Source organism: Meriones unguiculatus, chromosome 12 (assembly GCF_030254825.1).
Source record: "Meriones unguiculatus strain TT.TT164.6M chromosome 12, Bangor_MerUng_6.1, whole genome shotgun sequence".
Taxonomy (NCBI): domain Eukaryota; kingdom Metazoa; phylum Chordata; class Mammalia; order Rodentia; family Muridae; genus Meriones; species Meriones unguiculatus.
The window spans coordinates 426050-440815 of record NC_083360.1 but is presented as its reverse complement, the minus strand read 5'-3'; the positions used below and the strand labels follow the sequence as shown (position 1 = coordinate 440815).

The window sequence follows — 14766 nt, the reverse complement described above, 5'->3', positions numbered from 1 at the left end:
ACTCGAAAGAATGGAATAGAGAGTAATAGGACATCAGGAATATTCCTTGGGATTCCTCATGCACTTACTTGAACCCACACACACAGACACACACAGAGAGAAACACACTTTAAGATATTAAATTAGCACTGTGTATTATTCTGAACTTATTTTTAAAAACCACCTTCTATATAAAATCCATATGCCTTACTTTCATGTCATATTACAATAATGTGGCCATAAAAGACAAAAACTACTTTCACTTTTAGTAAGCCATTTCTTGTTCCTTCAAAATCGATTTTTAGCTGAGCAAATATCTTCTTTTAGAAATCAAAACTATCACTGCACACACCACTGACATTACTGATATAGCAAAGTCTGGCAGTGTCTCAAGAACTTCCCTGAGGAAAACACCATGAGCTAAACAGGTGTGTTTAGTGTGCTAAAGTGTGCTTTGAAAAAGGTTTGGGGGGTGGGGGAGGGCAGATGATTACACAGGATACATCACAACTGTACAGGGAAGAACACTCACTACTCTGTGGTCCCTCACTGATTCCTTCATTCAGGCAGGCTACCCACTCTAAAAGCTTTGCACAGGCATGGATCAATCAATGTTTAGTGCTCAGAAGAAACTACACAGGACAGAAGAGAAAAAAGAAAACCCTCTGCTCTCACAGAGCTTCCATCAGTCTCTCTACAATTCAGTCTGTCCTTAGAGAACAAAAGCTGAGCCTAGAAAATGAAGCCCTGCCAGGGAAGATAAATGGGGACTGTTTCTGCTTCTGCTACCTATTGGATCTGCTGAATCTTCCTGACACGCTCTTCTTAACAATGAAAAAAAAATTTTTTTTTCGAGACAGGGTTTCTCTGTGTACCCCTGGCTGTCCTGGAACTCATTCTGTAGCCAAGGCCAGCCTCAAACTCAGAGATCTGCCTGCCTCTTCCTCCCAGGTGCTGAGATTAAAGTCATGAGCCACCATGCCCACTCATGAAATGTTTTAATACTTTAGACACAAAGTAATGAACGAAATCATAAATTTATTTTATTTGGTAACGATGAGTATTTCTCTGCGTGTGTGTATGCTACATGCCTGTTTCCTATGGAGACCCAAAGAGGCCTCAGGCCCCTGGAAATGAAATGATGGAATGGTGTGATTCTCTAGTGGGCACTGGGAACTGAATCTGCACTCTCTGCAAGAACAGCAAGTCCTTATAACCACCGAGCATCTCGCTAGCCCACAGAACAGTGGTTCTCAACCTTCCTAATGCTGTGACCCTTTAATACAATTTTCATGTTGTGGTGACCCCCATCATAAAATTATCTGTTACTACCTCATAACTGTAATTTTGCTAGTGTTATGAGCCATAATGTAAGTATCTGTGCTTTCCAACAGTCGTAGGTGACCCCAGAGGAGTTACAAAAATGTAGCATATGTCAGACACCAGAGCAGCTCCCTGTCCCTGCGGCCTCTACTCTTGCAGACTGTCAGTACAAGTAACCCATTCAGTAAAATATGCCAAAATATGTGTTTGTGTACCAAAGAAACAAAACAGCTTTAACCAGCATACCAGTAATTTTTAAGCTCTCATAAACCTGATGAGTTATATTTTCCCCAGAAATATTTAAAAACAAACATGCACACTGAATACAGGTCTGGGATATAACTCAGGCAAAAGTACTTGCCTATCATCTGTAAGGCTTTAGGTTCACTCTACAGTGCTGAAAAAGTGAGAGTAGGGGGAAAGGCAGGAGAGCCAGTGTAATGGTTCATTGGGTAAAGGTGCTTGTCACCAAGCCTGATACCCTAAGTTCAATTTCCAAGACCCACACCTGCAAATTGCCTTTGCTGTCCACAAATGTACTCTGGCAGGCATGTACGTACACACACACACAAATTGTGGCTAGGGTTAGTGATACATTCCTGTAATACCAACACTTGGAAGTAGAAGGAACTGAAGTTCAAGATCATTCTCAGTTCAAGGCCATCATCGTAAGTGAGTAGGTAGATAAGTAAGTAAGTAGGTAGCTAGCTAGCTAGGTAGACAGACAGACAAAGTCAACGTGCTTAATCCACATAACAAGCCTCGAAGTTGTTAGCCCTGATTCTTATTCACAGACTGGGAAACTGAGAATGCCAAGAAGCCATTCTCTAGCAAAAGTTTTAGAATTGAAGATTGGGCCAGCAGTGGTGGTGCAGGCCTTTAATCCCAGCACTCAGGGAGCAGAAGAAGATAAATCTCTGAGGCATGCATGGTAGGACTATAGTGAGAAACCCTCTCAAAAAACCGAAAATTAAATAAATTTAAAAATACATAATTAAAGATTGGGTCTGGAGGGATAGCTCCCAGTTAAGACACTTTCTATTCCTCCAAAGGACCTGTTAGGCTCCCAGCATCCCTACTGAGTAGCCTCCAAGGGCAACTCACACATCTGACCTTCACTCAGATGCACACAAACACACATAGATGAAAATAAGTATTTAAGTTGAAGACTGTCTGACATATAAGGGGTATTGCTCGTCATCACTACAATCCAAGTTCTAGGGAATCTGAGACAGGAGGAACAGGAACTCAAGACCACCCTGGGCTACTTGATGAAACTGTCTCAACAGAGAGCAGTTCCCTTCTTTACGGGGTAATTAGCAATTCTTCAAGATGACTTAGAACAAAGTGCTGCAAATCAGGCAACCCAGATAGAATTTTGATAAATACAAACCAAACTAAATTATCAGACTTGGTCGGGTACTAAAATAGAGAGGGGTACACTTTCTAAGTTTTAGTCTGTACCAAGACATTTCCAACTTGGTTTCAAATCTCTTAGAACAAATAGAGGTGAAAAACAAATTATTTTGCTATACCCTCCTAAACCCAAAAGAAATACAGCATTAGACCTTCAGCTTCAGAAACTCCAGAGTATCAAAACTGATGCACGTTTGCTCTGAAGCAGACACACGCCAGCTCTCATTGTTTTCTTTCTCTACTTATTAGGAGCTTAACCAACTGACAAAATACATGAAAAGGAAGAGGGAGGGCACAAATAATGTCACTGAGTTCGTTTGCCTTTGAAGAGTAAATGATTTCATGCAAAGTACAGACCGCAGTGCTCTGCAGAGCACTGCCAAAATACACACTGGTTCTACTTCTCTATTTTAAAATTAGCAAAGAAAAATATTGAACATTTTAAATGGCCACCAAATTCACAGGGAAATTATCAACGTATTTCACATGAGTGCTTTTTTAATCAACGTTTTCAGTTAGATAGTGTAATTATTGAACATACGCATATGGTTGAACTAAATGCACACCAGTCTTTTTTTCTTTTTTTTTTTTTAATATGTGTCTTAGTTAGGGTCTTTATTGCTGCCATGTAAACACTACAAACAAAAAGCAAGTTGGGAAGGAAAGAGTTTGGCTTATACTTCCACACTGCTGCTCATCACTGAAGAAAATCAGGACAGGAACTCAAACAGGGCAGGAACCTGGAGGCAGGAGTTGATGCAGAGGCCATGGCGGGGTGCTGCTTACTGGTATGCTTCACATGCTTTCTTATGGAGCCCAGGACCACCAGTCCAGGTAAGGTACCACCTACAATGGGCTGGACCCTATCCCATTGATCACTGAGAAAATGCCTTACAGCTGGATCTCATGAGGCATTTCCTCAACTGAGGTTCCTTCCTCTCTGTTGACACATAAACCCAGCCAGTATAATGTATGGCTGTTTTGCCTGTATGTATGTCTGTATACCATGTGCATGCAGTAATGCCTTGAGAGTCCTGGAAATTGAGCCTGTCTTTTCTGGAGGACCACTGTCCAAGTCCCTTCCCTTAAAGGAAGCCTTTTGGAAGTGCTGCTTGGTGTCTGAATAGTCTGCAGTCTGAGCTTCCTTGTCCCACTCTACAGATACCTTCCACATCATAGTAAGCTACGTTCTCCCTGGAGCAAAGCTGACCGTACAGCTTTTCCCATACAGCTTTTCCCATACAGCTTTTCCCATTTGTATTAAAACTTAGCCCATGAGGCCTCTACTTGCTTTTCTGGTTTCATCCTTGTTTTCTATCAGGTATGAAATACAGATACCCAAGTATTTACTCTTTATTCTTTTGCATTTGGGTATCTCTGGTCTTGGGACCTTTTTGGGGGTAGGAGGGAGACAGGGTTTCTCTCCATAGTCCTAGCTGTCCTGGAACTCATTCTGTAGACCAGGCTGGCCTGGAACACCCAGAAATTCCAACTACCTCTGTCTCTTTTTTGTTTTGTTTTGTTTTGTTTTGTTTGTTTTTGCCCTTGAAAATCTTATGTTCCAATTAAGGGTTTCTTTGTGTAGCTTTGGCAAGTTCTAGACTTGCTTTGTAGACCAGGCTGGCCTCAAACTCATAGAGATCCGTGTACCTCTGCCTCCCAGAGTGTTGGAATTATGGCTTTTTTGCTTTTTCAAGATAGGGTTTATCTGTGTAACAGCCCTGGCTGTCCTGGACTCACTTTGTAGACCAGGCTGGCCTCAAACTCACAGAGATCTGCCTGCCTCTGCCTCCCAGAATACTAGGATTAAAGGTGTGTGCCACCACGCCTGGCTCTGCCTCTGCCTCTTAAGTGCCACCATGCCTGGCTTTGGCACCATTTTTTTTTAACAGACTATTATCTTGACACCTTAATTAAAAGTCAAAAAGCTGGAGACCTCAAGTTCAACAACTTCCAGAGCAAAGGTAATCTTCTGTCTATAGATGGGCTTCAGAAGAGGGGGAAGCCCCTACAATAATGTATAATGCACCCATATGCATTTTTGTGGGTCAGAAAATTTGCATAACTCTCACCATATTTATCACAGTGAATTGTGGCCCAAACAAAAGTTAAGAACTATTATCCTATAATATAACTTATGTACAGGTGTTCAATAAACACTCATTAAATGAAACTTTATTCTGGGGTTCTGCTAGGCTTCTTTTTGTGCTAACTGCTGGAGGAGTAAATTGAATACCAATATAATATTTGATTTTCAAAACATTTACTTTATCTGTTTATGTGTCTGGCTGTTTTGTCTGTGTATGTGCACCACATACATGCCTGGAGCCCTTGAGGGTCAGAAGAAGGCTTTGAATTCCCCTTGAAAAAGCTGCAGATGGTTGTGAGCCACCATGCGGGTGCTAAGAATCAAACCCAGGTCCTCTACAAGAGCAACAAGTGCTTTTAACTGCTGAGCTATCTCTCCAGCACCAAATGTGTGTGTGTGTATGCTCGCCCACACATGAGTGCTGGTTCCCTCAAAGACCAGGTTTCTTGGCTCCCTTGGAGCTAGAGTTACAGGCAGCTGTCAGTCACCTGATGTGGGTACTGAGAACAGAACTAGAGTCCTTCTGCAGAAGCAGTAGGCACTCTTAACCACTAAGCCATCTCTCTAGCACAATACAAAATTTTTATCTACTTTCTAGAAATTTTTCCTTTTAACAAAAAGTAAAAAGTTATCAATTTAGCCATTCCTTTTAAAGAGGATTACTTTTAAGTACTACAAAAATGAGCCAGGAGGTGGGGAGATGGCTCAGCTAGTAAAGTGCTTGCCACACAAGCCTGAGGAGCTGAGTTTAGATCCCCAGTGCCCACATAAAAAGCCAGGTGTATGGTGGCATACACCTGTGATCCTCGTACTGGTGAAGCAGAAACAGACAAGATACCTGGAACTTGTTGGCTAGCCAATTTAGGCAACTGCTTGAGTTCCAGGTTCTATGAGAGACCCTGTCTAAAAATAAGGTGAGTCTAGGGGATGAGTGAGTGAATCAAAGTACTTGCTGTTTTGCATGAGGACCTGAGTTCAAACCCACAGTGCCCACATAAAACTAGGCATGGCTTACCTGTGCCTATAACTCCAGCCCTGCAGAGAACAGAAACATAAGGCTCACTGGAGTTAGAAGAAAACAGCAAGCTGCAGGGTCAATGAGACACTCAATCTCAAGAAGATGAAGCAGGGAGAAAGAGTGCTAAGCAGGACACCCAACATCCTCCTCTGGCCCCTACACACATACAGAGAGACTAAAAAGAATAAAGTCTGAAAGAGCCAAAATGCTCAAAAAGTTCACCTAACATCAGAAGCATCTACGATGCACCTATTTTCTCTTCTCTTTTTTCCCTCATTTCCTGAGATAAGGTCCCATATACTGCAGGCTGGCCTGGAACTATGTAATGGAGGCTGAACTTTAAGTCCTGGTCCTCCTGCCTCTGTTTGTAAGTGCTGACTACAAGCATGCCCAGCTTACTGTACCCTTAAAAGCTCATATAAACATTTATAAAATTAAAAAAAAAAAAAACCACAGACTGGATATAGTGTTGCATACCTTTGATCCCATCAGAGGCAGAGGCAGTAGTATCTCTCATTTCAAGATCTACACAAAAATTCCAGACCAGTCACAGATACACAATAAGACCCTGTCTCAAAAAGAAAAACCCTAAGTAATTTTCTAGTGTCCTTTCTGGGGGTGGGGGAGACACAGATTATTAGCAGCTGGGACAACTATATACTATATAATGTCTACTACATGCCAAGGTCTAGAATCAAAGCTGTACATACACTATTTGCAAGGAAAGTTGTTGGTTTCCATATGTGCATGTTATGTTTTATGTGTATGTGGGTACATGTGCACATGCTGATGGAATCCAGAGGTTTCACTAAGGTATCTTCTCAAATGCTCTCCTTATTTTTTGAGGCAGGGTCTCTCATTGAACCTGGAAATGATTCAGGGAGGCTGACTGGCCATGAGCTCCAGGGTTCCACCAAGCTCACTCCCCCAGCATTAGGGTTACATATGCATACCACTACACCTGTATTTTACAGAACTTACTGGTCTTGTACAGGACTCAGGTTCCCAGCACCCACATAGCAGCTTATAGGAACCTATAACTCCAGTTTCAGAAGATCTTCCAGCCTCTTCAGGCACCAGGCACACACACAGTACAAATGCAAACATGCAAGCAAACACTTATACACATAAAATAATAATAAATACATTATTTTTTTAATTAACTTAAGAGGGTCAGGTTGCCATAAGCTGCACTGTGGGTGCTGGGAACTGAACCTAGGTTCTCTAGGTTCTCCACAACTAGAACTTAGGTTCTCCACAACTATGCCATGACACACTCATACACAACACAAAAAAAGTAAATAAATATAATTTTTAACATTAAATTACTCAAGATAGTTATTATTCACTCCATCCTTTTTGAAAATAAGAAAACAGAAATCAAGAAATTAATCTACTTACTAGGTCCAGTGGTTCACACCAGTAACCCAGCACTTGGAAGTCTGAGCTAAGACTCACACAAGTTAATCTATTTGTATAGGACCAGGTAATTGTTAAGCATATTAGCATACTAATATTAACTATTACACTAAGCCATTATCCCATTCTCCATCATCAAAACTCAGAATCTCATCAACCTTCCACAAACTGCAATGCTGATCATCCTATTAGCTGCATGACAAACTGTTTAGAAGGTTATCTTCACTGCTATAAAACTGGACTGTGAAATGCCTGAAAGTTACGGCAGGAAGATCGGGAGTTCAGACCAACCTAATCTATACACATTCTAAGTTCAAAACCTGATACATGATACTATTACCCAAAATTTTCCTTCAAAACAACGAACTTTGTTGCTGAGAGTGATGGCACATGACTTTAATCCCAGTACTCATGAGGCAGAGGCAGGAGCATCTCTGTGAGTTAGAGGCCAGCCTGGTCTACATGATAAGCTCTAGGACAGCCAGGACTACAGAAAGAAACCCTGTCTCAAAAAATAAAAAATAAAACAATGCACCTGGGAGGCCTGAGACATGGTCCGGTAATTGGGAACACTTGTTGCTCTTTCAGAAGACCTGAGTTCAGGGTCCAGCACCCACATGATGGTTCAAAGCCATGTATGACTCCTGGATGCCCTCCTCTGACTTTCTTGGGCCCGGTGCTGCTTGTGCTTCACATACATGCATGCAGACAAAGCACTCATACACATAAACTAAGTAATTTTCTGTTTAATATTTTTTTAATGAACTGGAGGAGCTGGAGACATGGTGCGGTGGTTATGAGTGTATACTGTTCTTGCAGAGGACTTCCATTACTAACACCCACAAAGAGCAGCTCAAAACCACCTGTAACTCCAGCTCAGAGAATCTGACACCCTATTCAGGCCACCATGGGCCTTCAAACTCATTTGTGCCTACACAAAGACACACATATACCCATAACTACAATAAAAATGTCTTTTTTTCAAAAAAGCACTTTAAATGAATTTCTAGAAGATGTTTAAAGCAAACAACTCCCACATTAACCTAATAATGAAAAGGCTGCCCTGGGTGGCTACCATCACTAGCCCGGAATAGAAAGCAGCTGAAAGTTTTCCAATCTGGCATAACACTTTTCTCCCTAGAATGCTGGCATTCTGAAAAGCTTAGGAATAATATGTATAATTGCTAAATAACTTCTAGACTCACTGAATATCTTCAGTTGTCCTTTCAATTTATATATATAAATTGAAATTTCAAATATGTAATTGTCTCCTATGCCAGGGGCTATTTCACTTTCGAGCTACTTGAATGTCAATCACACAGAATCATGTACTGAGGTTGGAACTGAGGTTTTGTTTTGTTTTTTAAGACTACTTTTTGTAAGAGGTGATAAGAAATGACAGCTGTCAAATACATAACATCCCTCTTTACTCCGTGTCTTTTTTATTCCTGGTAAACCAGGTTATCCGTTCAACTCCTATAAATTATTCTAAACAAAGTAAAGCAACTTTCTTGTGTTATCAGCTCTCAAAACAGCTGAGACGCACTTTCAGGAAGCTGATTAAAGATGAAGGCCCGAGCAACTTCTCCCTGAGAAAGCAAAGTGTTACTTTCCTCCTCCCAAAGCCTGAATTCCTAGCTTTCCAAGGGAGACTCCGGACAATGCTGAGCACGAAAGTAACTTTTAACGCCGTGTCCAAATCAACATTCTTCCTTCCCCCCTTCCCCCAAGAGTCGGTGGTGGGTGGCGACGCGCCGCGGAGCAGCCACATCCCTGCACGCCGCGTCCGCGATGCGCCCCGCACCCTAAGCAGGGGCCCTGGGCGCACCCTGCACCGTCCTCCCCGCCCCGCGCCGCTGCGTCCCGTCCACACCCGGCCTGCAAAGCCTCTGTAGCTGCACGGCCTCCCGGGAGGCTCACCATCGCAGCCCCTCGACCGAAGAGGAGCAGGTGGGTAGGACCGCGGCTTGGGGAAATCCGTTATCGAGGCTCGGGATCCATTGGCGCCAACAACTTCTCCCGCGAAGTGGCAAAAGCACAGGCGGCGGCGCGCGGCGATGACGTTGGAGGCGCGCGCTCCCCCCCTCGGCCCCGCCCCCAGGCGGGAGTTGCGCGCTGGGTGCGGTGCGGCCAGAGAGTTGCTGCGTCTGTAGGGCGGAGTGCGCGTGCGATCGCGGGCGAGTCGCCCAATCTGGCGTCTGAGGCCGGCTTCCTCTAAGGCGGGTGCTCAGGTGGCTTCCTTCCGCGAACAGTGCTGCGAGGGCAGAGCTTGCAGGAGCTTCTAGAGGTTCCTACTCCCTCCCTCGATGGCAGGAAAAGCTGTCGATGCGCACCGCACGTACCAACTGTTCTCGTCAAACTTTAGTCTGATTGTTTTATCTTCGTTTTAAAGTTTGACCTATTGATTTTGGCTCGAACTAAGAGACCCATAGTTAGAAAACTACCATGATAGTAGGCAAATATTTGTTACTTTTTAACGTTTATCTATTGGAGATGGAGTGCACGAGTGGTGGTTAAAGAAAAGCTTGCAGGAGTTCTTTCCTTCTGCCACATGGTATTTGTTTGCAATTAATGGACTGTTTACATTAAAGGAATTTTGTTTGAGGGTGGGGGTTGTTTCGTTTTGTTTTTTGAGACAGGATCTCATGTGTCTCATCCTGCTCTCAAACTTTCTATGTAGCGGAGGATGATCGTGAACTTCGTATTTTTCTACTGCTTCCCAAGTGCTGAAATTTCAGATATATGCCAACATGCCTAGTTTAAACTCAGCTGCTGTGAACACAACCAACTGAGCAGACCCCAGCCCCAATGGCTCTTTGTTTTAAAACTACCAAGCTATGAAAACTAACCCCGAGATGAACGAGAAGACCAAGGCCCTCCCAACACTCAGGGAGGCAGAGGCAGGCAGATCTCTGTGAGTTCGAGGCCAGCCTACTGGTCTACAAAGCGCGTCCAGGACAGCCTAGGCTACACAAAGAAACCATCTCTCTCAAAAAAAAAAAAAAAGTAGGAGATAAGCAAGTCCCAGCAGGGAGGGAGGGTGCTTTACTTTGTCAGCTGGGAGCTGGTTTTCTGATGTGACTCAGGTGCTTCCACCAGCCCAGTGCTGGAATTACAAGGGTGGTGGGCCACACCTGGCCAGCAAGTTTCCTATCACCAAATAAGCAACTTGGTTGTGGAATAGAATGAAACATTTGCATATAACTTCAAGAGAAAACATGAGATTATCAAGGAATTTAGTGAGGATAGCAATATCAAACTTTGGCCTTAGGCTTTCAAGTCTTTTTCTAATCCCTTCCTGTTGGGTCTAGTCCTTTTATGGCACTGGGAAAGACAGTACAGCCTTCAGGAATACAAGAGTTTGATTTACTAGATATCTATTGTAACATGATTCTGGTTTGGTTTTCTGAGACCAGCTTTCTCTATGTAGCCCTGGCTGCCCTGGAACTCCAGAGATTCACCTGCCTCTGCTTCTCCAGTTTGGGGATTAAAGGTGAGTACCACACTCTGCATCTTTTGTAACTTGTGCCCCATTTGCAGCTTTGCACTGTTCCAGGTTAAAATTCACCACTAACCGTAATAATCCCCCATTTGGAAACAGGCGAACTGTAGTTATTAGAGGGCAGGACTTCCCTGCTTGGGCCCCTCTAGAGCCAGTTGTACTGTTCCTGCTCTGCTATGCAATAGCTATGTGACCAGAGAAAAGTAATTGTGACTCAGTTTCTTCATTTGTTAAATAGAACTTTCTGACACCCATCAAGTAATAATAGCAGTGTGTGTGTGGTGGTGGTGGTAGTTATTTGAGTTGAGTTCAATTCAGAGTCTCAATATAATATAATCCAAGCCAGCCCCTAACTTGAGATCCTCCCTCCTAAGCCTCCATGCACTAGAATTTCAAGCATGCACCACCACACATGGATAAGAATCGTGTTTTTAAGTCAACAGTTATCATTATCATTGTGGAGTGTGTGGCTGAAAAAACAAAACAAAACAAGAGATCCTTCCTCAAAAACAAAGTGGAAGGGAAGAACCAGCTCTTCAAAATTGTCCTCTGACCTCCACACACACTCTACGGCATGTGTGTGCTCACTCTCAAAGATAAATAAATAAAAATAAAATAGAGTGTTCCAAAAATTGGACTCATCTATACTCCACATTTTTGCTTAGGGAAATATCTAGTTAGGGAAGAACAGGTCTGTTGGATCCACCAAGAAATCAATAAAATCTGTGAACTAAGTCTCTAGAAAGGTATACACAGCAGATATGTGGTACAGTTTTGTTCATACAATCTTAGAGGACCTAAACCATTGTACAATATAAACTGTGTTATAAATCAATGACTCGGACACATTAAAATTATGAGTCCAGCTGTGGTGGCACACACCTCTAATCCCAGCATTCCTCGGTGAGTGTAGTGTGGCATAGTGAGGCCCTGTCATCAACTGCTGAGATGGCTCAGCAGTTAAGAGCTTGCAGAGGACCCAAATGGGTTCCTGTCACCCACAGGGCAGCTCACAACTACCTGTAACTCCATTCTCAAGGAATGTATGCCCTCTTCTGACCCCGTCAGTCACTGTATATACGTGCTCCATATACCTCCACACATACTACACATAATTTTAAAATAAATCTTTTTTAAATAAAATAGAACCCTGACCATAAAGCAAAAGAAAGAAAGAAAAAAAAAAAAACTTGCAGCCGGGAATAGTGGTTCACACCTTTAATCCTAGCACTTGAGAAACAGAGGCAAGAGCATTTCTATGAATTCCAGTGCAGCCCAGTCTATTTAGCAAGTTTCAGGATAAACCAGGGCTACATAGAAAGACCAAGTCTCAAAAAAAAGAATAAGAAAACTTGTATATTTTTGTATCATATTATTTTCATTAATTTTTTTCCCTTTTTGAGGCAGGATATCGTGTATCTCAGATTGACCTTAAACTTTCAATGTACCTGAGTCTGCTCTTGAACTTCTGATCCTCCTGAGTCCACTTCCTAAATTCTGAGTCAGATTATAGACCTGCACCACTACACCCACTTTATGCCATGATGGGGATCCAACCCAGGGCTGTTCTGCAATAGCAGCAGATGCTCTTAACTGCTGAACTATCTCTTTAACCCCTGTTTGTTGTGAGTGTAGGTGTGTGTGTTTGTTTGTTTGTTTCCCCTAAATATCGAAAACCTAGTGTTGACACATTTAATTCAAAGTATTAAAAATTAGATCTGATTACATAGTATTAAGTGGTTTGGTCTTAATCCTTAAAAGAAATGCTGTGGGGGCCCAGTGTTGCAGGTGCACACCTTTAATCCCAGCACGCAGGAGGCAGAGGGAGGCTGATCTCTGTGAGTTCGAGGCCAGTCTGGTCTACAGAGACAGCCAGGGCTACACAGAGAAACCTGTCTCAAAAAAAAAAAAAAGGAAGGAAGAGAGAGAAAAGAAAAGAAAGAGTGAGAGAAAAGAAAGAGAAAGAAAGAAAGAAAGAAAGAAAGAAAGAAAGAAAGAAAGAAAGGTAGAGAAGGAAGGAAAGAAGGAAGGAAGGGAAAAAAGAAGAAAGAAAGAGAAAAGAAAGGAAGCCTGTGGGGGACGAGTGGTGGTGGCAGCGCAGGCCTTTAATCCCAGCACTCTGTGAGCTCAAGGCCAGCCTGGTCTACACAGTGATTCCAGCACAGCAAGGGCTACAAAGAGAAACCATGTCTCGAAAGAAAGAAGGAAGGAAGGAAGGAAGGAAGGAAGGAAGGAAGGAAGGAAGGAAGGAAGGAAGGAAGGAGAAAGGAAAGAAAGAAAAGGCTGTGGGAAAAATTTATTTTCATAAACAAAGCCAATTTCATGAAAATCAGAGCTTATTTTCCTTCCCACTTAGGAACAGATCACTGATAGGGAAATTGTCTACATTACATGAAAAACACTTTGTCCCAAAAGTTAGAATATTGACAGTAGGATCTTTCTTAATTGTTTCTCAACTTGTGAGTGGTTGGATCTAAGAGTCTCTAACACACACGACCCTCATCCCCTGACACACCTGAGAGGTGAAACACCTGAAAATAGCAGCATGTGAGCTGAATCCCAGCCCTCCACATTCTAACCGCAGCAATGTGTGACTTCAGCACCAATGCCTCTGTCTTCCGTTAACTCACCTAAGCCGTAGGGTTCACTCCTGACTCACTTTGCAACCATCCTCATGAGCACAATGGTCACATTGTCTTTCTCTAGACTTTGAAAATCAACAGAAATCAATTGAATTTTCACTGTGCTCTACAAGTGACCTTCCACCCTCTGGATAAATATTAGCAAGTCCTGCTTCATCAGGGTTTATTGGAACATTTTCCTCATAGACAACTGTCTGTCAGACAGCCCCTCTGTGGCAGCCAAAGACTGAACCTCAGGTGGTGTTGACCTTGAAGCCATTTAGGAACACAACCATGATAATCTGTCACCGTTAACATGCATATGTTCTATAAGAAATCAGGTATGAATGAAGTCATTTATCTTAATTCTTGGATGATAATACATTACCCTTAACATGTTAACGCTTGAGTGCTCTAGATCTATACAAACTTTGTCTGGTGGTTTTCATGTCCTGTAGCTTGAGTGCTCTAGATCTATATAAACTTTGTCTGGTGGTTTTCATGTCCTATAACTGATAGGAAGTTTCTGCCAACCAAATCTGCATATTCACTTACATGAAACAACTTTTTCTTTTAAAATAATAATATAATAAAAAGTATATAATTTCACTGTTAACATTCAAATACAATTTTGAATATAATCTCAAGTTATAATTTTCTAAAATATTCATTGGCCATTGTTTTTATTTTTTTTTCCAGTCCTAGGGATTGAACTCAGGGCATCTCACATGCTATGCATCACTTCACTACTGAATTATAGCTCTGTCTTTTCTGTTTTACTTTGAAACAGGGTCTGGCCAACTTGCCTGGAAGGCCTTGAACTTGTTGAAGGTTTGTTTTGTTTTGTTGGTTTAAGGGAGGGATTATTTATCTTCTAGCCCAGGTTGAGCTTAACCATGCTATGTGAGCATGACCTTGAACTCCTGATCCTCCTGGCTCTGCCTTCCAAGTAGGTGGGATTACAGACCTGTGCCACCAGGCCCAGGTTCTACCGGCAATTTTAAAGGCATATATAAACAGAGCAATAACTGTTCCAACAGGACTTTATAGTAATAGTAGTATTTATGATTCGTGTAATCATTTTCTCCATTTACTATAAGTCAATGCTGGGATTGCTGTTGATTCATAGAAATGATGTGAGATACAGCAAATGAAAGAAATTACTACCATTTCCTTGCAAACTCCTGCTATGGGAAGACCGACCACATGTGAGATACCATACGCCTCTTAGAACCTTCTTGGTTTTAGGCCTGTGTCTATGTGTATATGTAATATACATGCCTTGTGTACATGAATGTTGGGCGTGTGTTTGTGTGTAGGTTCACATATACATGTGCCCAGGATGTAGAGGCCAGGGACTGACATCAGGAATCTCCAGGGGTAGCACAGTTTAACTAGA

General features: G+C 42.4%; 1 protein-coding gene across 6 annotated transcripts in view; it reads right to left on the bottom strand.

Annotated features, from left to right (window-relative positions):
• Rfc1 (replication factor C subunit 1) overlaps positions 1 to 9513 on the bottom strand; it is a 74235-nt gene extending 64722 nt beyond the window's left edge. For 5 of the 6 annotated variants that reach the window (XM_021640669.2, XM_021640670.2, XM_021640672.2 and 2 more), the window contains exon 1: positions 9165 to 9322. In XM_021640669.2, the coding sequence (XP_021496344.1) occupies positions 9165 to 9167 (3 nt within the window). In that variant the 5' untranslated portion in view covers positions 9168 to 9322. Of the gene's footprint in view, positions 1 to 9164 lie in introns of all 6 variants that reach the window. The other variant, XM_060365270.1, reaches the window with a different exon arrangement.
• Between the last annotated feature and the right edge of the window lie 5253 nt (positions 9514 to 14766).